The sequence below is a fragment of the Ambystoma mexicanum genome, chromosome 2p (genome assembly GCF_040938575.1).
Source record: "Ambystoma mexicanum isolate Mex_15411 chromosome 2p, UKY_AmexF1_1, whole genome shotgun sequence".
Lineage (NCBI taxonomy): Eukaryota > Metazoa > Chordata > Amphibia > Caudata > Ambystomatidae > Ambystoma > Ambystoma mexicanum.
Genome location: NC_090923.1, coordinates 916700080 through 916724411, shown reverse-complemented (window position 1 = coordinate 916724411; position 24332 = coordinate 916700080). Strand labels below are relative to the sequence as shown.

The 24332-nt window shown below is 47.7% G+C and overlaps 1 protein-coding gene across 1 annotated transcript in view; it reads left to right on the top strand.

Moving 5' to 3' along the window:
* PPP1R37 (protein phosphatase 1 regulatory subunit 37) overlaps nucleotides 1-24332 on the top strand; it is a 1561993-nt gene that overhangs the window by 206448 nt on the left and 1331213 nt on the right. The window contains exon 3 of the mRNA XM_069644632.1: nucleotides 8811-8856. Within this exon, the coding sequence (XP_069500733.1) occupies nucleotides 8811-8856 (46 nt within the window). The remainder of the gene's footprint in view (nucleotides 1-8810; nucleotides 8857-24332) is intronic.

The window sequence follows — 24332 nt, the reverse complement described above, 5'->3', positions numbered from 1 at the left end:
TATGTTGCAAAAAGGGGCTATAGAATTTGTTCCGGTGTCCGAGAGAGGTCTGGGAGTTTACTCCCGTTACTTTGTGGTCAAAAAACCCAATGGCAAATGGCGACCCATTCTGGACCTTCAAGCTCTCAACAAGACTCTGCAAAGCCTGAAGTTCAAAATGCTTACGCTTAAGGAGGTCATCCGATCTATACAACCGGGAGATTTTCTGTAACTCCGTTTCTCCAGCGTTGGTATCTTTCATGGATTCACATGTGCCCGCCGGCCTCCCCTGAATGCAAACTTTATATGGCCTTACTACTTTGGGGGTTAAATTCTGAAAGGAGCCACGAGGGCGGGGCTATTTATACCCTACGTCCTGTTGGGTCATGCGCAAGCATCCCAAAACGACATAGATAGGACACAGAAGTGTCTTAATAAATATACCAAGGGTTCCCAGCCTGACGGGGAATATTCTAAGCATTTGAATCCATGAAAGATACCAAAGCTAGAGAAATGGAGTTACAGGTAAGAAACTACTCCCTAATGCCACACTTCTGGCGAGTTATAACTGCCGTAAGTGGGATGAGGTGTCCGCTTTATTATCGTCGGCTCCTGAACCACTTACGACACAATTGGCCCTGGTGGCTGCAGAAGGCAGGGCAGTTTCAAGCTGCATTCTAAAAAGTAATCTGGACGCCGCTGACAATGTGATGTGAGCAGAATTATTGCAAAAGGAGCAATTAAGCGTCCTGCTTGGCTACGACAGTCCGGCTTCAAGCAATAGACGCAGGCTACGCTCCTTAATATGCCTATTGAGCCAAACATCTCTTTGAAAAGGAGGTTGAAGACGCCTTGAAAACTGCTAAAGAGGAATACGACACACTGAAGTCGCTGGGCTAGCTAACCAATAAACCCACTGGCCAGAGAGGCAATAATAGTAATTTTTGGCGCTCTCGCTGACAAAATTCACCAAGGGTTTCAGGCTAGTCAGAATCAGGGAGCATCCTGGGGTAACAGTCAAGGCCAGGCCTCACAAGGTTACCAGAGGAGACAGCGCCGTTCCCGCGGCTGGGGGAGGTCCTCCTTGCCTAGAGGTGGAGCCACACCTCCAAAACAGTGACTTCCCGCTTCAGGTGCACTCCCATACCTCTCGAGTATGATATGATAGTTTATTTATATAGCGCCTATACACAATGTGTTTCAAAGCGCTTCAAGGCAAGGGAGGGAAAAAGGGAAAATATAATGACATTCTTACAGGCCATGAACAGCAAGGATGTGAAATTAACTATCGTACTCAGCCTGATGACATTTCAGATAACGCAAGAGCTAAGACATAGATAAGGAAGGGAGAGGGAAAGTGGGAAGGAAATGGAAACGGACAGGCGACTACCGTACTAGGCCTGACGACATTTAGGAGGGCGTATTTCAAACTTCACCCAAGCATGGGAGGGAATCACCTCAGACAAATGGGTGCTATCCACCGTAGCGGGCTGTTATTGTGTGGAGCTAATTGAGTGACCCCGGAACCATCCCCTGCGCCAAAAGACCCACTTAAAGGAAGAACGCATGCTTCTTGAGGAAATTGCAACTCTGCTCCAAAAGGACGCATAGAAATCGTCCTGGCGAACCAGGTAAACCAGGGTATGTATTCAAGCTACTTCCTTGTGCCAAAAAAAAGAACAATGCGCCTAGTATTAGACCTGCGCCCTGCAAACACCTATGTCAAGCCACAAAAATTCTGCATGACTACGCTACAAGAAGTAATCCCTCTGTTAAAACGGGGGTATTACATGGCAACATTGGATATGAAAGATGCTTATTTTCATATTTCAATGTTCCCAGCACATAGAAGATTCTTGCGGTTCAAGATAGCGAACCAGCACTACCAATTCAAAGTGCTACCCTTCGGAATAGCATCCGCACCAAGGGTGTTCAGAGGCACTGGCAGTGGTGGCAGCGCACCTGCGCAGGGAGACAATCCCATGGTACCTTACCTGGACAACTGGCTGAGTACAAGGGAGGCGCCCCATGTTTGCAGGCACAACATTCAAAGAACTATCAACCTTCTCTTTCAATTGGGCTTCTCCATCAAAGAGAAAAAATCAAGTCTAGTGCCGAGCACAACCAAACAGTTCCTAGGAGCTGTAATAGACTCGAAGGAGGGGGGTTAGTCTTTCCATCAGAGGAAAGAGTCCAGAATATGTTACTGCAAATACCTTATTATATAACCGGCTGCCAGATAAGCGTACGCAAAGCTATGCATTTGCTAGGCATGATGGCATCTTGCATTTACCTGGTACCACACGCGCGCCTGGGCATGCAACCCATGCAGTAGTGGTTGGCGAAACAGTGGTCTCAGGCAAGCGGTCAGTGGGACGATCTAGTGGTCGTTTCGCCAACACTAGTACAAAACCTTCGCTGGTGGACGAGAGAAAATCTTTCCACGATCCAGAGGTGCAGGCAATTGTGACGACGGACGCGTCACTCGCCGGGTTGGGGGGGGGGGGGCTCATCAGCTTCATCACTCAGCACAGGGTCTGTGGACTCATGCTACGGCGCAGAACTATATCAATCTGCTGGAACTATTGGCGGTGTTCAAGGCCCTTCAGGCATTCGAGATGCACCTAGTTAACAAGTCTGTGCAAGTCTTCACCGACAGCACTACAACCATGTTATACATGAACAAACAATGGGGCACATGTTCTCCAAATCTGTCCAAGCTAGCACAAACATTTGGAAATGGGCATTCAAACAGAAAATATTGCCATCCTGCACGTTCCTGGGAAACTCAACTCTCTAGCCGACTCATTGAGCAGATATCCCCTACCAGAGGAACACGAGTGGCAACTAGACCCAGAGGTCGTAGACCACCTCTTCTCTCAATGGGGTTTCCCCACAATAGACTTGTTCGCTACAAGCAGAAACAAACAATGCCAGTCTCCAAGGGGAACACCCTATGGATGAACTGGTCAGGGAAATTTGCTTACGCTTCACCCTGACTCCTCTCATGAACAAAGTGGTGAAAAAGATCCACATGGAACAAGTGATGCTCATCCTAGTTGCTTCTATGTGGGCAAGACAACCATAGTATCCACATCTGCGCAAACTGGCGATGTGCGATCCCATCAAACTCCTGTGCCAGACCAACCTACTCACTCAACACTGGTGATTAACAGTGCACCCACAACCTTACTCAAACTTGGCAGCGTGGCGCGTGAAGTCATAGAGTTCGGACATCTTAACCTGCCACCGAGGTGCATGGATATCCTCAAGGAGGCACGAAAGCCACACACTAGACATTGTTATTTCGACAAGTGGAGGAAATTTGTAATTTGGTGCCAGTCTAAATAAATAAACCCCATAGAATGTACCCCATCTGACATTCTGAACTATATGCTCCACTTTCTAGACTCTGGGTTAGTATTCAACTCTAAAGGTCCACCTGGCGGCCCGATCGGCTTACTCCACCACCCACAATAAAGTATTGTCGTTGAAGGTACCTGTCATTGAGGCATTAATGGAGGGAGTAAAGAGAATCCACCCTCCAATTTCAAACCCACCGCCATGATGGGCTCTCAATGTAGTACTCGCTAAGCTCATGGGACCGCCCTTCGAGCCGATGCACAAGTCAAGTCTTAAGCACACGACACAAGGACACACTGGTTTTACGTACTCATCCTAGGTTCTCTCCTAAGTTCATCTCAAAATTTCATGTGAACCAGTCCATTGAGCTTCCGGCTTTCTTCCAGAACCCAATAAGCTCAGCCGAGGTAAAACTCCACACACTAGATGTAAGGAGGGCGGCCCTTTACTATGTAAATAAGACCAGACCGCTAAGGAAAACAGACCAACTGTTTGTCTCTGTAGCCCCAGGCAGAGAAGGGGACCGCATTTCCAAGAATGCTATTCCCCGTCAGACAAGACCCTGCCTTTCACGCCAAGAGCTCACTCCACAAGGAGCACTGGAGCTACTCTGGCCTTTATTGCAAATGTTCCCCCAGACACCATTTGCAAAGCAGCTACATGAAGCTCAGTACACACCTTCACTCAGCACTACTGCATTGACACTCATTCCAAGACACATACACAGGTGGGACAAGCGGTTCTAAAACATCTGTTTGCCCATGAACCTTCTCACAACCCACCACCTTCTCCCAACACTGCTCGCTAATCTATGCACAGCATGTGATCTGAGCGGAAGCCTCAGAAGGGATACATTACTCGGTTATCGTATTTCTGATGCTTGTATCTGCGTGGATTCACATGTGCCCACCCTTCCGCCCCTTGGAGAGCAGTTACATGGATGATTATGAGCTTGTCTGATAGATATCTGCTTGGATACACCTGTACTCACGCTACACTTCATGCTACCTCATGTCAGAAACAAAACAATCTGAGGAACCTCGACACGTGAAGGACCATGGGTACAGTGGACGTTGCACTAGGGAAGTATTACTGGCATGCCCTGTCGACGTCCCTTTTTGAATTTTGAAGACAACAACTGTAATACTCTGCAGCTTCCACTAGATGTCGGCCTATGCACAGCATGTGAATCTAAACAGATACAAGCATCAGAAATAGGATTACGGTGAGTAATGTATTATATATATATATATATATATATATATCAATGGAAAAAGGTTGCTACAGGGACGTTATGGTTGCAGTTAAAACCTGAAAACCCCAGAAATTTGCAAGTTATGGTACGCTACACAACCATAACTCGTGCTACCACTGTGCACTGCAAGGACTAACACCCATGACATCAAAGATGACCTCACATGTCTAGCCCCTTCTTTTTTGTTCACTGTCATATCTAGGCCAGGTGGGTTTATTTACTGACAGTCAGAAAATTAACTTTCAAAAGGTATTACATTTATAGATATTGCTATTCTCGCATTTTCTTACACCACTTTCCTTAGAATTTAATCGCATTTTATGATGTACATATATAGGGGAAGAAGCAGGCCTGAAACACAGCAATAATGTTTGTGCGTGAATACAATCATGTAGATCATACACAGTTGCTAATGATACTGCCTCTTGTTTGCTTACTTTACTCTCCATATATAAGCCCCATATTTGTATGCATTGTAGTCTATTTATGTTTTGTGTGTATTAGTAGAAATATGTAGTAAGTGATGCATTATTATCTACTTAGTACATGTTTCACAGTACGGAAATGTCTGATACAGAAGCATTCACTGTTTTAGTATTTAACTTTGGAAAATTACAAATATAGCACCTCTGTGGTGTATGCTGCAGCCAGTACCTACATTTATGTATGAGTAGGTGCCTGTACTAGAAGGAACACTGCAATGGAATGTTCTTTAGAACACTACATTACGTGATGAAGTATGTAGTTTATTACACATCTGCCGATAATCCCTGATACTTTTTTGCCAACATTACATTCACAACCCCTTGTATGAAAAGTAAATGTACATGTGATGTCATCAGTGATGTCATCAATGATATTTGTGATGTCATCTTTGATGTCCTGGGTGTTAGTCTTAGCAGGGCACGGTGGTGGCGCGAGTTATGGTTGCTTAGCTTACCATAAGTGGCGAATTTCAGGGGTTTTTCGATTTTACTTGTAACCATAATGTCCTTTTAACAATGTTTTTTTAGTGAATTTCATGGGTTTTTACCAGTGCATGCGGCGTCCCGCTGTAAGAAAAAGGATTCTTCTTAACACAGTGGGACGCCTCTGGCATCCCGCTGTAGGAAGGAAAATCCTTTTCCAAGACAGCCAACATGGAAAGAGAAGGCGGGGCTCCGTACCCTTGCCATGGCAGCCTGCAAAACCCTATGAACATATTACCACAAGCACTTTTGTTCCCTTTCAAACCTATCCTACCTTCGAATAACTCTACCACATAGTCACTTTAACACCATTTTTCATCCCTAGCGGTCATGGCCAGTAGCCAGATTGTTTGTGTCATAACCTTATGCCATGACCCAGACAATCTGCCTACTGCCCACAGCCACAGGCTATACCTCAGTCACCAAAGGTATGACTATTTTTTGTACCTACATTATTACACTTGTCAAAAAATAAGTGTCAAAAAGTATGTACATACAATGGTCATATAATTTAGCCCCCACTTGACAAAATCGAGTCTTTACACAAACATTGAAGGTTGGGTCTATAATCTTTCTGAAAACTTTTGTCCACATTCGTCATATAGCAACAAAGTTAGAAGCCATCAAAAAATGTTGAGACCCCCCCTCTAAATTTCGCCCCCTCTTGAGAAAATCCCACACAACTTTAGAAAACCATTTATATCTAGATCCAAAATCGTTTTGCCAAATGTTGTGCAGATTCGTCAAATGACACCACATTTATATGCCTTTACAATATTTTGGGACTCCCCCTCTAATTTTGCCCCCTCTTGACAGAATCTCAAAATATTTTGCAAAACCTTTCAGGATTAGCTCTAGAATAAAATTGCAAAATTACACGCAGTTTCATTGAGTGGTGCAAAAGTTGTAAGTCATCCAAAAACTGCTTTAATGCAGAAATAGGTACAGATGTCCTTGGACATATGAAGTGTTCGCGAACACCACAGGACTGCCCCAGGACATCTGGAGTGTTCGCAGACTTTCGGGGGGTGAAACAACCAGTTTTTTGGCTTCTTATGGCCATATCCAATCCAATCCTCACCCCCCAGAGATTGTTGAGTTTGACAAGAGCAATGCTGCTTTTTAAAAAAATGTTTTCAACACGCTGTCCATGGACTCCAAAAAGTCTGTGAAACTAGGATGGCGGGCGTTTCAGGAAAGCCGACGCATTTCACGTTTTCTCACCATCCAATCAGCAGCCGCGTCCCGATGTCCGCGAACCATGCAAAAGTCAGCCAATTTTTGGGCCGATCAGAGGCCAGTCTGCGGACCAAACAGGGAAGTGAGTCGATGGACTGGACACAGATATCATTAATTTTTTTGCCTTACGTTTTGGTCGTTTAAAAAAACAAAAACCTACTGGATGGATTTACACCAAATTAACAAAAGCGTGCTTTTGTGACCAAGCTGCCGCTCCTACTGCAAATTTGGTGATAATTCGTCCAGCGGTTTGGGCTGTAGGCGTGAGCAAAGTTTTTTCCCATTATGTCTGAGGGAAAAAATAAATTTTGGGAACCCCCTATAACTCCAAGCCCCCGCCCAAACCTCACCAAGCTTTGCAAAAAAATTCAAAGTGGGCCATATACTTATTTTTGCAAAGTTTGGTGAGGATTCGTCCAGGGGGAGCGAAACAGAGACACAGAGAGAGACACACAGATCCCAGACATAAGATGATTTGGTCACAGAAGCACCATCACACATAACGTAGGTCTGTTAAATATATTTAATATGGACCAATGGCCACACGTAGTAACAGCACTGCAACGCATTTCGTGCCTCCACTGGGCACTTGTTCACACTAAATGTTACAATGCAACTCCGGTAAATAAGAGAGTAGTCCAACTCTTTGGAATTTACCTCTGGGTAAGATGTAAATCTGATATAGCGGCCATCTTTTTATAACGTGCACCAACAAAAATCAGAACCACCTATACATCTTATAAAATGCACAGTGCCAACAATTGAAGTAAAAAAGACATAGTACTGGTGATATCAAAATATATACACAAATATAAATGTCGATAGACGTCTGTGATGATAAAAACATGGTGTATTGCATGGCAGTATCATGTATACCGATGTCTGATCAACAAGCAATGCAATGCAGGAACACACAGGTCTATTACAATTTAAAATGTTCCCAAATCCTGTTTTGTATGAATTTAAGTGACTATTTAAAAATGTGAGTTATTACCCCCAAGGAAGCAGAGTTATGCAGTACACTCCAAATTTACCCCATGTGTTGTAGATAGAGGCAAGTGAAAATCACACCATTTTTATATAGATTATTTCATCCAGGAACAATTAATTTGAATTTTATAATATGCTAGCTCATGGCACAGACTAATTGTTGACGCAGAAAATAACTTTACTGAACTCTTGAACCCTACCATGAAAAATGTGAAAACATCCATAGTATAATTTCGAGGCAGCCACCTCTGCATGGAACATTTCAGAGGTTTTCTGTGATGGTTCATATTTTCTAAAAAGAAGATTTAAGTTTTGTAAAGCTTTTTCCCATTGGGGGAAATACCGAATTTTCTGGCCCGTGTATCTCAAAATAGACCGCTTCGATTTCCAAAATTTTTGGCATCCACTTAGAATTGATGCACTGAAATTACTGCCCAAATTATGTTAAGTGGGTTCTTCCATACAGGTAAAATGTAAAGACTTCTCTTCTGTGGCATGTTCCAATTGATTCCCTCAATCTTTCCCAATAGGGTTGAACGGTATCGTATAGAAGCCACTAGTACAAGCAAGAGGGAGTCATTTAAGCATTTAACTGCCCCCCTCTTGCTCGTAGAAGTGGCTTGGGGACCATTCTGTTAAACGTTGGATATTAACTGACATTGGTAAATCATGTTTGATATGGTATTGTAAAAACTCTAAATGGATAAAACGTAATTAGCAGAAGACCACTCATTTAGATTGGCTTTTGGGATTCTACTATATATTTAGCTTATAAGAGTTTTAAAGCCTTTCTCTTTGCTTATGTACATTAAAGTTCGGATAAGGGCTGCTGATAAACAGTTTCTCCCCAACTGTTGGCTGCTCTATACACTGTATGACGTGATGTTGATGTAGCGAAGTGGAGCATTCTTGCTTTATTAAATGATGTACAAGAAGCTTACATAGGGTGTCATTGAATTGAACGAAGCATGCATGTTAAATGTTCATTTGTACTATCCTTTCCTTTTCTCTTTCAGGAATTTCAGGATCTAACACGGCGGATAGACTGTCTGGATCTAAAAGGTTAGCATTTGTTAGATTTTCTTATTCTCAAAAGTTGGAATTTTTTTTCATTAATGGCGAAGAAAGCCTACGATTGGTTGGGGTTTCCCCATGGGGAATGTTATATTTTGGAAAAACATTCCTCTGGGGATAAAGGGATGAGAAAAAGGGCTGGTAGTGCCTTTCATCTGATCAGTTCCTCTGTAGCTGATGTACCAACTGCATACTAAACTGAAGTAGTAATGGATAGTTCCATGACCATGAAAGGGACCCCTTAAAAGTTGTGCCATTAGTGCTGTTGCACTATGGAAGTTGTGGGAATATCCTCCTGGACAACGGGAAGATAGGTCAGAGGCAACACGCTCTTCTTGGAAGCAAGACGATGCAGAGCAACACAGGTTCGAGCCCCGGGTCCGTGCTTGGAACCCTCTGGGTATTACACATGTGATAAATAACCCATTATAATAGCTAGCTGTGTAGTAGGCATGCACTTGTTTCTCCTGTTTGTAGGTGTGCTTGACACAAGACAGTTGGTGAGGATTGACCCTTCTTTGCTCTACTGAGTAGCTTTTTCTAAGAGCCATCACTCGGTCTTTCTTGTGCATCAGAACACAGCCCAGAAGTGGAAGAGAGTTTTCTAATGATTGGGGTAAAACTTTTTTGAGATTTTTGTTACCTCAAACTGATTCATCTCTTCATATTTGGTAAGCTGTTCAGCTGACTTTAAAAAGTTGGTTTCCAATATTTCTTTTTAACGGTCCACAACCAGCCCAACACTGGAAAACATTACAAAAAAACTAGTCTGCATTGAGGATGATTTGTGACTATGCTTTATCTGTCATTGCCTATAGTATGATGACCTGATGTCACCGGGTGCTAGAAATGTTGACTTGGTTTTCTTCAAAAGTGACATGCTTTTCTTTGGCCATCGTTTTAAATAGTCGCAGTATTGTAATTGTTTATTTATATAGCGCTTATAGACAAGTGAAGTGCTTCAAGTCGTTTTTAAGGCTTGAGGATTTGCAATGATCTAACAATAACTAGCATACTAGGCACAGAGGCACGTCTACTAGTGAAGTGCTTGACAAAGGGTGAGGGGAGAAAAAATACAAATTAAAAAGGGATGGGATAGGGAAGGGAACATACAGGTCATGAACTACAGTACTGGTCTGGCGAACATTTTAAGATTGCTTGGTAGTTGGTCAACCAATGCGCCTGTGCGTGAGTGTTTCAATCACGACCAAAACTAGAGGCGGGTAGGAGGGAGACCAGAGAAAGGATTCGACAGACAGACTTGCTGGGCCTAGAACATACGAGGTTGAGTAAGTGCATACAACAGGAAGTGCGAGGGATGGGGAGGGGCGCAAGTGCGCCCACTCCAGCAGGGGCCAGGGTTAAGTGCAGAGCGGTAGCTCCATTCATGGGGCATAGTGCTGTAGCACCAGGCAACAGAGCAGAGCCCCGGAGGAGAGTGCAGGACTGGCGGGGGAGCCTGGGACCTATGAGGTTCTGGGGTGCACCAGGCGACAAGTCGGGTAACTGAGCAGGGGGGGGGGGATGGGAGGGAGGGAGGAAGGAAGGAAGGAAGGGAGACAAGCGGAAAAATGGTGGATCGGTTAGCAGGGGTGAGGGAGAGACGGAGGAAGAGGAAAGTCTTGAGGAGTTTCCGGAACTTGAGGAGGTCTGGCTCAAGATGAGGGGTAGCGAGGCTGTTCCAGAGGAAAGGGATCTACCATCATATTTCTGTTTGGAGAAACGACTCATCAGCAGAGAGTTGGAGGCCGAGTGAAGGGCTCTAGAAAGAGAGTATTTCGGGAGTGTGTTGTAGATAGTAATGGCCTAGGCCCCAGAAAGCCTTGTGGACTATGCAGATGGTCTTGAACTTGATCATTGCAGCCATGGGGAGCCAGTGGAGAGATTTCAGTGCCAGAGAGATGCAGTCCATGGGCTTAAGGCCAAGGATAAGTCTTGCAGTTCTGTGCTGGATAAGTGGAAGAGGTCGGAGAGTAGAAGTAGGAAGATTGAGAAAGAGACTGTTGCAGTAGGCCAGTTAGGTGAGAACCAGGGCTCTGGAGACCGTGAGCATCCGGGGGGAAGGTGAGAAGGCAGAAACCCTCTGAGGGGGTGCAGCTGGCAGTGGGATTTTTTGGACATGTCCGAGATATGAGAAGAGAAGGAGAGAGTCAAAGATGACACCCAGATTATTTTGCCTCACTAGAGGGTGGGGGCGCAGGACCAAGGGAGGTCGGTAAGAGTAAGAGTGGAAAAGTAGGAGCAGGGGTCCCAATGAGGATGATCGGTCTGTCTGGCTGGCATTAAGGCAGAGGTTGTTAGCAGCACACGAGGACTGAATTGCGGACAGATTGTCAGAAATGTGTGAGGAGGAGGAGGAGCAGGAAGAGGCCAAGGGTAGCTTGAAAGAGATTTGTCTTGGGATGTGTCTTTTCAGTTCAAGCGATAATCCTAAAAAGCACCCACTTTAGCTTGAGTAAGTAAATGGAAAAGATGGGTCCAGACAGTTACTTTGTAACACTTCTCCAGCATTGGATCTTTCATGGATTCACATGCTTAGAATATTCCCCGTCGTCAGGCTAGGAATCCTCGGTAAGTTATATAGACATTTTCCATAGGAAAAATTCCGGTACTTTTGTGTCCCATCTACGTCGTTTTGGGCCGCGCACGCCGGCGCCACTAGGACGTAGAGGTATATATAGCTCTGCCCCCGCGGCTCCCTCAGATTTCAACTGTCTTCCAAAGTGGTGGGATTACCTCGCGTATCTGCTCTTTGGTTAGGTTGTACTTTCTACTTCTGCGACTGTTTGTTCTTCTCAAGAGAATGTCTGGAAAGGCGTTGTTTCGTCCGTGTGCTACATGCGGTCTTAGGAAGGTGTACGAAGGGGATGGTCATATGGACTGCATTTACTCCCTTCATCCTCACCACATGGCGGACACTTGTGAAATCTGTCAGGGTTTCTCCCAGAAAACCCTCAAAGATCGAAAAAGACGCCTGGTCGATTGGCTCAACGACGGAGCGGGTGCGCACCCCGCATCGGAGGTGGGCTCCACGGCCTCAAAAAGTAAGTCGGATCCCCGACGAAGAAGGCACGTGCTGCCGAAAAACAAACCTCGGAGTCGGCCGAAAAACGACCCTTGGAGAAACATTCGGAGAAACATTCGAAGGCCTCCTCCTCTTCACACAAGACGCTGTCTTCTTCCTCCTCATCTAAAAAGGAGAGAAAAGAACCATCTAAATCCTCCTCAGGAGACCGTCATAAGTTTACCTTGAGTCGAGAGGCCGCGGCCAGCAAGTCAGCACCAAAAGCGGCGGTAACACCTCAAGGCCCTGCACCACTGGCTTCGCAGACGACCCGCTCGTCGGCGCCTGCGTCATCGGCGCCTCCTCCCACATGTCAGACTGCGGCGGTAGGAAACATATCGTCGACGGTGGTCCCGTCGATGGGATGGCAACCGGAGGTTTTTGATCCCGTTCCGCCAGAGGCGACTTTCTCCATCTCGTCGGCTGACGAGGAACGCGACACGGTCGCGCGCCCAACCGATCTGGGGCTGCAGCCGACCAGTGCGATGTCACTCTTGGGTGTGGGTTCCATCCCTACAACCTCGTCATTACTGAACCCCCAGGCGGTTCTGTCATTGGAGGTGCTAAATACGCCACAGAAGCTATTACAGCGTTTGGACACACAAATACCCCAGCCTAGGTCCCCGACACGGATACAGTCTACGCCATTCGTCGACGAGCCGGGCCCGGCTCCTCGCTCGGCGACCAGGATTACGGCCGCTTCCCACGCGCCGGAAGAGTGCCCTTTCCTGCAAGAAGGAGAACTACAGGACTCTGACGTGAAGGATCAGGGTCAGACATCTCACTATCCCCGTCAAGGGACCCAACTTGGGACTCTGAAGCACAGATGGAAGCTCCGTGAAGCCCGGCACAGCCATCGCCACCTGACGACGTGGGTGCATTCCATGCCATGATGAGTAAGGCGTGTTCGGCGTTTGGCCTAGTCCCTGAAGAGGAGAAAAAGGATTGTTTTCTTTTTGATCATATGGGCAAGAGAAGGAAATCCATATTCGCCATCCCGATTTTGGATCATGTCTGGCAAGAGGGCCTGAAGACCATGCGGCACCCGTTCTCTGAACCGGCAGTGAAAGGTCGTTTGGAGAAGAAGTTCAAGGCTCCGGAATCGACTCCCAAGTGCCTGACGTCTCAACCTTCGTCGGAGTCGTAACGCTCACCTGGTTCCCACGGAGGCGCTGGTCTAGTCTGGATTGCTGTGGCCTCTTCTAGCGTGATGCGCAGGACCCGGAACACCGATTGGACAGGACCTCCAAATCGTGCTTGCCTGGCCCGTAGGAATATCCTTCTGCAGATGAGAAAGGGGATTAACAGTCTGCAGAATAGTGTGCTAGCTCCCCCCCTTCCCCCTTTGTTCCTCTCTAACTTCCTCCAAACCCCGGTTTAAGCTCACCTTATGGTTTGGAAGGATGAACTCTCCATCCTGCTTCTGGTGCAGGGGCGCGTGTTCGTCCAGTTACTTCACTGGTTTTCAGAATGGCGGTGGCAAAATCCACTTGACTTTCCTGAGCGATGCGCCGTAAGTATGAAAGTTCAAAGTTCAAGTGAGGCCCCCTTTATGTTGTCTTCCTAACCTGTGATCTGTCCTTTATTTCAGGTGCAGAATGAAGGCGATGCGTCGAGGGGTTAAACTGCCGAGGTGAGTAGTGATGAGGGCGATCCCTCTAAATGTCCTTATCATTCCCCAGAAATGTCTCTTGTCCTTTCCCCATAGGGGCCGGGGTACGGTACCTGCCAACGGGGCGGCGCCGACCCGAAATGTGGAAGAAAATCTGGTAAGTATTATGGCTGTTAATCAGGCTTTCCTTCTGTGTTCCTTCTGCTCACCTTTTGTTTCTTCCTCTCTCCCCTAGGTGCAGAGATGTGGCGTCCGATGCTGACAGCTGCGATGGAGCCGGGAGATCTTCAGGGATGCTGGCGAGAAGATTCCGGATGCAGGTAAGAAGTTTGAAATAGTCCTTGGTTTTCACCTTTCTCTTCTCTTCCTTCCTTGCAGGTCTTCCAGGTTCGAGGCGGGCGTGGCTGGAGTCCAGGAGCAGGAGCAGACACGGTGAGCGTTAAGCTGCAGGAAGCAGAACAACGCGAAGCATGAGCTGCTGTCTGGGCGTGGCTTAAATAGCCTCCAAAGAAGTCCCAGGTATGTATCCTTCCCCAACTAGGTATGTATCCTTCCCTGGCCACGCCCGAGTGAAAAATAGTCCCTTTCAGGTCTCAGGGAGGTCTGAAGCATGCAGCATGGTCTGCATCAGGTAAGTGCACAAAACACCTCCCTTTATGAGCCTGGCGCCTATGGCACCAGGACTGATGTCCAACATGAGCCTGGCGCCAAAGGCGCCAGGACTGAGTGCAAAGAACCCCTATAAGGGGCCTCTGGGCTTTTACCCAAGGGCATGATGCCTGCTTCCGGGGGTGCTGGGCCTGGCCTGGTGCTCCGGGGGTAGGCATCATGACAGCACTCCCCTAAGGCCCCTCCCAAGGTCGTTCCTTCTGGAGGTTTCGGTTTGTTTGGGAAATTCCGATGGAACCTCTTTACCAGCCGAGGTGCATGTACGTGATCACTGGGTTCCCAAGACCTTTCCTGAGGCCCGTACCCTTTCCAATCAATAAGATAGAAAAGTTTTGATTTTGAGATCTTAGAATCCAAAATGTTCTTCACCTCGAATTCAGGCTCCCCATCTATCTGAATCGGTTCTGGTGGCTTTGTTAATCTGGTTCCTTGGTGCACTGGTTTCAAAAGTGACACGTGAAAAACGGGGTGAATCCGCATGTTAGCTGGTAGATCGAGCTTGACTGCCACTGAGTTGATTATAGCTTTGATCGAGTAAGGGCCTAAATACCTTGGATTAAAAGTTTGAGGCCCCTTGAGTGATAGGTGTTTGGTAGCCAACCATACTTGATCCCCTATTTGGTATGGAGGCGCCTCTCTTCGATGCAGATCCGCATTCGTTTTGTATTTCCCTTTCGCATGTTGCAAATGTGCAGTTGCATCCTTGAAGGCTTGAGTAATCGTATAATGCAAATGGTCCACTGCGGGCATTTCAAGGCTCAGAGGTGAGTCCAAGTCTGAAGTACGAGGGTGATGTCCATATAGGGTATAAAAGGGGCTCTGACCAGTTCCAGAGTGTATCGAGTTATTGTATGCATATTCTGCCACCCATAAAATGTCCTTCCAATTACCCTCCGATTGGTGCAACATACATCGTAGATATTGTTCAAGGGTCTGGTTCGTTCTCTCCGTCTGACCATCGGTCTGTGGGTGGTGGCTGGTTGAGAGTCTTATGTCGATTTGTGCCAGTTGACAACACTTTTTCCAAAAATGAGAAATAAACTGGCTTCCCCGATCGGAGACTAGTATGGACGGGAATCCATGCAAACGGATGATATTTTCGAGGAATTCTTTGGCAAGAACAAAGGCTGAAGGTAATCCTTTCAACGGAATAAAGTGGGCCATTTTGGAAAATAAATCCACCACGACCAGAATAGTATTGTAACCATTACAAGAGGGCAGGTCCGTGATAAAATCTAGTGACGGGGTGTGCCAAGGTGCTGGTGGAATGTCTAAGGGCTGAAGAAGACCGGCGGGTCTTGTCTTTTGACCTTTGTTTTGGGCACAAACTCCACAGGACATCACGAAAGATTTAATATCCTTTCGCCAAGAAGGCCACCAGAATTGTCGTCTAACCTTTAACTCAGTTTTGGCAATGCCAGGATGTCCTTCCATCAGGGTATCATGATGACGGGAAATAACCAGTTCTTGCAATTCCTTTTCTGGCAAAAATAAGCGTCCTTGGAAGTAAGGTAAGCTATCCTTGACTGAAAAGTTAGACCCCCTTTTGATCCAATCCTGCAAGGCTGAAGAGTCCAGGAATTGTTTCACTCGTGCTTGAATGTCTTCAAGGGTTTGTAAAGTGGTTATCCCCAAAATTCTTTGTTCGGGAATTATTGGCACAGGTTCTGAGTTTGTGTCTATTTCTTCCATTCCAATTCGGGATAGAGCGTCCGCCTTACCATTCTTATAGCCGGGGCGGTAGGTGATTACAAAATCGAACTCAGCAAAGAACAAAGCCCATCGGAGCTGTCGAGACGATTGAGCCTTGGCAGTTTTTAAATATTGTAAATTTCAGTGATCAGTGATCACGGTGATGGTATGCCGGGCGCCGAGGAGATAATGCCGCCAAGCCTTGAAGGCGGACTTAATGGCTAATAGTTCCTTATCAGTGATCGCATAATTTATCTCCGGCGGCGAGAACTTTCTGGACCAAAATGCTACGGGGTGCAGTTGGTTGGTTTCAGGGTCTCTGAGACAGGACAGCTCCCATGGCTAAGCTGGATGCGTCGGTTTCGACTATATATGGGAGATCGGGACGCGGGTGCTTCAAAATAGGTGCGGACGTGAACTTAGCTTTCAACTCCTGAAAGGCCTGTTCGGCTTCCTCGGTCCATTCAAAACGTTTATTTTTTCGCAAGAGTGCAGTGATGGGTTGCACCACACGTGAAAACTCTGGGATAAACCTGCGATAAAAGTTGGCAAAACCAAGCATGCTTTGGACACCTTTCACCGAACTAGGTGATGGCCATTTGAGGATGTCATCCACTTTCTGTGAATCCATTCGGACCCCTTTAGGTGTCAGGATGAATCTGAGAAACTCAACCTCGGTGGTATGGAAAACACATTTTTCCAGCTTGGCAAACAGTTTGTGCTGGCGCAGTTTCTCTAGGACGGCCCCGACATGCTTTCTGTGATCAGATTCCGAAGAGGAGTACACAAGAATGTCATCGATATACACGACAACACAGACATCGATGAGTTCCCGAAGGACATTGTTCATGAAGAATTGGAAGGCTGCAGGCGCGTTGCACAACCCGAAAGGCATCACCTGGTATTCGAATAGTCCATATTTTGTACGGAAGGCCGTTTTCCATTCGTCGCCTTCTTTTACTCGTACCAGATGATAAGCCCCCCAGAGATCTAACTTGGTGTATACGCAAGCGTCCTTCACCTGGTCAAGGAGTTCAGGGATCAGAGGCAGAGGGTAACGATTTTTAACAGTTATCTGGTTCAATGCGCGGTAATCGATACAAGTTCTAAGGTTGCCTTCTTTTTTAGGCACGAAGAACAAAGCTGAGGATGCCGGGGACTTTGACGGGCGAATGAAACCATTGGCGAGGTATTGATCTAAATATTGTCTCAAATGCAGATTCTCTGGTTCAGTAAGGGCGTAAATCCTGCTAAAAGGGGGTTGTGCACCGGGCACCAGATCGATTTGGCAATCGTACGGTCTATGGGGAGGTAACGTGTTGGCCTGTTCCTTTTGGAAGACGTCCTGAAAGTCTTGGTACTCTGGAGGTAGTTGCACGGGGACAGAGGTTACTGATGCTAGATTAATTTTTGGATTTTCTGGGTAGCAGGTTTGTGCACAATCCGGGAAGGTTATTCTCTTCGCTCGCCAATCAATTCGAGGATTATGTGTCTCTAACCAAGGGATTCCGAGAATAAGCTGAAACTGTGGAGCCTTGATTACATCAAACACAACTGCCTCCCGATGGCCATCCGGACCTACAAGTGTCACCTCAGCTGTGGAATGTGTTACCGGTCCAGAGGCAATTTCGGTTCCATCTACTGTGGTGATGACATCTTTGTTGGTTTTAGGACGCAGAGGGAGGTTTATCCTAGAGACCAATTCTTGATCCACATAGTTTCCTATAGCCCCGCTATCGATGTATGCCTTTATAGCATGCAACCGTTTAGGCTGTTCGGGATCTACGAGGACCATTGGCACAATGAAATGCGGGGTCTGAGAGTTAGTTTTCAAGCTCGGCAAGCGGACCCCTACGCTTGCCGGGCGTGGTCGTTTCCCGATAGTTTCCATGGATTTTATCAGCGGCTCCTACCACCTTCTTGGGCGGCTTAACTGGGCAATCTCGTAGAAGGTGTCCAGAGGACCCACAATAAAGGCATAATTGCATCTGTCGTCTTCTTTCCCGTTCTTTTTGAGTTAGGGGTCCTTTAACACCTCCGATTTGCATAGGCTCCGAGGCATCAGCCCCCTTGGGGTTAGCGTGGTTCTTGGCCAACACCCAGGTTTCAAACTTGGACCGATCTGCTTTTCTGTTTTGCAGCCTGTGATCCAATTGGACCACTAAGTCTATATATTCAGTGCATTCTTGGGGCGGATTTACAACTTGTGCCAGGATATCTTTAAGTTCTCCGCGTAGACCTCAATAGAATTACGTGATTCTTTTATCCTCTGGCCAACCAGTTTCCACAATTAGTCTATTGAAGGTTGCAATGTAGGATAGAAGGTCTTGATTGCCCTGTCGCAGAGATAGAAGTTCGTCATCCAGAGCCTGTCCCTGGGAGTGTTGAGCAAATAACCTTTCCATGCTTGTTTGAAATCCTTGAAAATCACGAAGAATCGGGTCATCTTGAGTTACCAGTGGGACTGACCAATCGGCAGCACAGCCGCTGAGATATGACAACACAAAGGCTACCTTGGTCTGATCAGTAGGGAAGGCCCCAGGTCTGCATAGGAAGTGCAAACGACACTGATTCATGAATACGGCAAATCGTTTGGGGTCCCCAGCAAAGCGTTCAGTTGGGGCCAGCGGCATGTTTCCAGGTAGATTAATCTGCAGCGGGTTACTGGAAACCACAGGAGCGGGGTTCCCCCCGGAACCGGGTAAAGGAGTTTGTCCAGCTTGACCTTGCAAAAGCTGTCTAGCCAGGTCATCAGCTCTATCTTTTATTACAATCACTTCCCTCCTGAGGGCACTAGTCTCTTGATGAGCGGCGTGTACTTCGGCCCGTAATTCCCCCAGTAATTGGGCCAACTGGTCAGTTTCTGAAGTTTCCATAGCGCCTGGGTGGGAATTTGTAGGAAGGCTTTGTGTTCTGTAACGCTCACCTGGTTCCCACGGGGGCGCTGGTCTAGTCTGGATTGCTGTGGCCTCTTCTAGCGTTTTGCGCAGGACCCGGAACACCGATTGGACAGGACCTCCAAATCGTGCTTGCCTGGCCCGTAGGAATATCCTTCTGCAGATGAGAAAGGGGATTAACAGTCTGCAGAATAGTGTGCTAGCTCCCCCCCTTCACCCTTTGTTCCTCTCTAACTTCCTCCAAACCCCGGTTTAAGCTCACCTTATGGTTTGGAAGGATGAACTCTACATCCTGCTTCTGGTGCAGGGGCGCGTGTTCGTCCAGTTACTTCACTGGTTTTCAGAATGTCGCTGGCAAAATCCACTTGACTTTCCTGAGCGATGCGCCGTAAGTATGAAAGTTCAAAGTTGAAGTGAGGCCCCCTTTATGTTGTCTTTCTAACCTGTGATCTGTCCTTTATTTCAGGTGCAGAATGAAGACGATGCGTCGAGGGGTTAAACTTCCGAGGTGAGTAGTGATGAGGGCGATCCCTCTAAATGTCCTTATCATTCCCCAGAAATGTCTCTTCTCCTTTCCCCATAGGGGCCGGGGTACGGTACCTGCCAACGGGGCGGCGCCGACCCGAAATGTGGAAGAAAAGCCGGTAAGTATTATGGCTGTTAATCAGGCTTTCCTTCTGTGTTCCTTCTGCTCACCTTTTGTTTCTTCCTCTCTCCCCTAGGTGCAGAGATGTGGCGTCCGATGCCGACAGCTGCGATGGAGCCGGGAGATCTTCAGGGATGCTGGCGAGAAGATTCCGGATGCAGGTAAGAAGTTTGAAATAGTCCTTGGTTTTCACCTTTCTCGTCTCTTCCTTCCTTGCAGGTCTTCCAGGTTCGAGGCGGGCGTGGCTGGAGTCCAGGAGCAGGAGCAGACACGGTGAGCGTTAAGCTGCAGGAAGCAGAACAACGCGAAGCATGAGTTGCTGTCTGGGCGTGGCTTAAATAGCCTCCAAAGAAGTCCCAGTTATGTATCCTTCCCCAACTAGGTATGTATCCTTCCCTGGCCACGCCCGAGTGAAAAAATAGTCCCTATGAAAAAATAGTCCCTTTCAGGTCTCAGGGAGGCCTGAAGCGTGCAGCATGGTCTGCATCAGGTAAGTGCACAAAACACCTCCCTTTAAGAGCCTGGCGCCTATGGCACCAGGACTGATGTCCAACATGAGCCTGGCGCCAAAGGCGCCAGGACTGAGTCCAAAGAGCCCCTATAAGGGGCCGCTGGGCTTTTACCCGAGGGCATGATGCCTGCTTCCGGGGGTGCTGGGCCTGGCCTGGTGCTCCGGGGGTAGGCATCATGGCAGTCGGTGGTATCTGCGGCGGCGGCTAGAAAGGACAGGTCTCAACATAAATGCACGACCCCTCCAGACAACGAGGCCAGGAGACGGGACGCTTTTGGCAAGAAGGTGCTGTCCGTCGGCGCGACTACAGTTAAAGCAGCCAACTCCTTGGCGATTATGTCTAGGTATGACGGGGAAATGTGGCACCGACTGGCCCCTATCTTGGAGCATTTGCCTGAGTAACATAGAAAGTCCGCCATGTTGCTAGTGCGGGAAGGAGAGAAGGCCTCCAACCATGCTATAAACATTGCCGTCGACCTAGCCGAGTCCGGTTTTAAGCAAATCAATAATGGCGTAGTTCTACGTAGACAAGCCTGGCTCAAGTGCACTACGTTCAGACCGGAGGTGCAAAATAGTCTTGGATATGCCGTGTGAAGGGGAGCAACTGTTCGGTGAACAGTTGATGAGGCCTTGAAGGGCATGAAAGAGGATACTGATACGGCGCGGTCACTCGGAGCCCTCCAGAGTGGTAGGAATTTTCGTTCCTTTCGTCCTTTCAGAGGGGCCTCTGGTAACTCCGGGTTTGGGTGATCTAGAGACCGAGGTTTCAGCAGACCCTCCTACTCGTCCCAAGGCTACAGGCGTGCGGCCCAATCTTCTCGTAGAGGCAGAGATTACCAAACATCCAGACGGCGGGGTGCCTACCCTTCATCGACGAAAGATAAACAAACCAAGAACCAACAATGACCTGTTTCAGGACGTCCTGGGGAGCCGAGTGTCTCGTTGCATCGACGAGTGGGAGCGCACAACAGACCGATGGGTTTTGGACACGATTCATCTGGGCCACTCTCTACAGTTCAAAGGCAAGCCACCACACATTCCACCGGTGTTCTCGGCACAGCCCCACCTTCAAATACTACTACAGGAGGTGGCGCTTATGCTGCAGAAAGGGGCTATAGAACTGGTCCCGGTGGCAGAAAAAGGACAGGGAGTGTACTCCCGGTACTTTGTCGTCAAGAAACCAAATGGAAAATGGAGTCCCATTCTGGATCTACGAGCGCTCAACAAACTGCTCATGAATTTAAAATTCAAAATGCTGACGCTTCACGAGGTGATCCGATCGATACAATCCGGAGATTATTTGTCGTTGCTAGACCTTCAGGACGCATAATTCCATATCCCGATGCGTCGACGGCACTAAAGATTTCTGCGGTTCATCGTCGGACGAACCCACTATCAGTTCAAGGTCCTCCCGTTCGGTCTAAAATCGTCCCCCAGGACGTTCACCAAATGTCTGGCTCCAATAGCAGCCTGGTTAAGAAAGGAAGGTCACCATGTGTACCCTTATTTGGACGATTGGCTAGTGAGGGGACTGTCTCCGGAAAGGGCACAAGAAAGTCTAGATGCCACCCTGTCCCTCCTGCAACGTTTGGGCTTCGCAGTGAACTTCGACAAGTCCTCGTTAAAGCCTTCAAGGACCTTGGTCTTTTTGGGGGCGGAGTTCCACACACAGTCGGGGCTGGTGAAGCCATCCCTCGAAAGGATTCAGACTACAACAAAAGGCATCGGAATAGAAGGTCGACAGCAGAGTGTCAGTACGAAGGTACATGTGCCTGCTGGGGACCATGTCGTCCTGCATACCCTTGATAGACAATTGTTGCTTTTTCATGAGGCCTCTTCAGGAATTCTTGGCGGATCGATGGGCACAAAGTAGAGGACGCTGGTCGGACAAGTTCATCAACGGCCAGCTCGTGCAGGCGCTTCAATGGTGGAGAATCTCCATACACCTAACGAAGGAAATGCCCTTACTGGAACCTGCGTTCCAGAAGACAGTGGTTACGGATGGTTCTCTAACTGGGTGGGGAGCTCATCTGGACTCCTTACAGGTTCAGGGTCGTTGGTCATCGGAAGAGTCCTCCCTCCACATCAACCTGCTAGAGTTGAGGGCGGTGCGTTGGGCCCAAAAATCCTTTCTGCCACAGATAAAGGGCTCAGTGGTGAGAATCATGACAGACAACACGACAACAATGTTTTATCTACGAAAGCAGGGAGGAACTCGCTCCAGGAGCCTGTCGACGGAAGCCCAGGAGATCTGGCATTGGGCCCTACAACACGACATACATCCGTTGGCGTTCCACTTACCAGGAGTAAAAAATGTGCAAGCAGACGCTCTCAGCAGGGAGATGAATTGTCTACACGAATGGGAACTGAACGATCAGCAACTGCACCGTGTCTTTGCGGAATGGGGTCATCCGGCCCTCTATCTCTTTGCGACGAGAGACAACAAGACATGCTCCCAATACGCGAGCAGGTGGCCACAACAAGACTCGCTAGGGGACGCGTTCTCCTTCCCGTGGACGGGCAAGTTTCTGTATGCCTTCCCCCCCATTCCCTCTCATCCGTCAGACTCTGCAGTGGATCCACAGATATCCTTGTCGGGTGATCCTGGTGGCCCCGTATTGGGCCAGACAAGTGTGGTTCTCCGATCTACTTCACCTCTCAGCGGCAGAACCAATGAGGTTCCAGAAGATCCCCAACCTTCTGTCTCAGGGGAAAGGGACCGTTTGGCATCACGACCCGGACAACCTCAGTCTGACGGCCTGGCTCCTGATTTCGCCGAGTTTGGCGCATTAGCGATACCAGCGGATTGTCGTATTTTGCAAGCTACAAGGGCATCTTCCACGAACACTTCATACACATACAAATGGAAAATGTTCTGCATATGGTGCGCAGGTCAACCAGGTCTGGTCCCGCGGGCGATCACACCGGAACAACTCCTACCATACTTGTTGCTCCTGGCAAATAACGGTTTATCTGTTTCATCCATAAAGGTGCATCTAGCTGCCATCTCGAGATTTACTCGGAAGAGACATTCCACTCCACTGTTCAGTGACCGCTTAGTTAAACACTTCCTTAAAGGGTTGTTTCGAACCTTTCCTCCCAAGAAGAAGTTTCCTCCGATCTGGAGTCTGAACCTGGTCCTGGCAGCCCTGATGAAACCCCCTTTTGAACCAATGTCATCGACATCATTACATTTTTTGTCTTGGAAATTGGCTTTCCTGGTGGCCATTACTTCTGCTCGTCACCTGTCGGAAATACAAGCTCTAGTGATCGACCCTCCGTATTTGAGGTTTTTCAGTAATAAAGTTGTGCTGGCCACTAACCCGCATTTCATACCTAAAGTACCTTCCATGTTCCATAAACACGCTTCTATAGTGTTGCCTACATTCTTTCCAACACCGTCTTCAGTAGAGCTTTAAAATGTTATCTCCATCGCACTCAAAGCTTCAGAGACACGAGACAACTCTTCGTATCTTATGGTCCTGCGGCTAGGGGTAAAGCGATTTCAAAACAAGGACTAGCCAGATGGGTGTCTTCGGCCATTTCTTATTGTCATTCCAAGGCCGGAAAGCCGCTAGAAAAGCGTCCAAGGGCCCATTTGACGAGATCTACATAGTCGACGGCTTTGTGGTCCGGAATTCCTCTTGGGGATATCTGCCAGGCGGCTTCCTGGTCGGTACCACACACGTTTACCCGACATTACTGTCTCGCACAGCAACATGCTGAGGATACACAGATGGGGCGGGCAGTACTACGTCACCTGTTCCAATAAGGTAAGCCCCAAGTGGGGTTGCATCCTTCGGCAACTATGCTTTAAAGTGTCGTGTCTTTTACGGTTAACGTGCTATAATGTAATGTGTTGCCATAGTAAGTGGGCACAGTGATTGTTGTGATGTTGGTTTGCATACACGCCTCCAATGATGGGGGATGCTGCTATACAATCTATTCTAAGCATGTGAATCCATGAAAGATCCAATGCTGGAGAAGGGAATAGTTTCTTACCTGTAACTCCATTTCTCCAGCATTGGTATCTTTCATGGATTCACATGCGCCCGCCGGCCTCCCCTGAGCATGCAAACCAGAGATCCCCCCCCCCCCCATACTACTTTGGGGGCTGAAATCTGAGGGAGCCGCGGGGGCGGAGCTATATATACCTCTATACCCTAGTGGCGCCGGCATGCGCGGTCCAAAACGACGTAGATAGGACACAAAAGTGCCGGAATTTTTCCTATGGAAAATGTCTATATAACTTACTGAGGATTCCCAGCCTGACGACAGGGAATATTCTAAGCATGTGAATCCATGAAAGATACAATGCTGGAGAAATGGAGTTACAGGTAAGAAACTATTCCCATCATTTAAATTCATTCCCA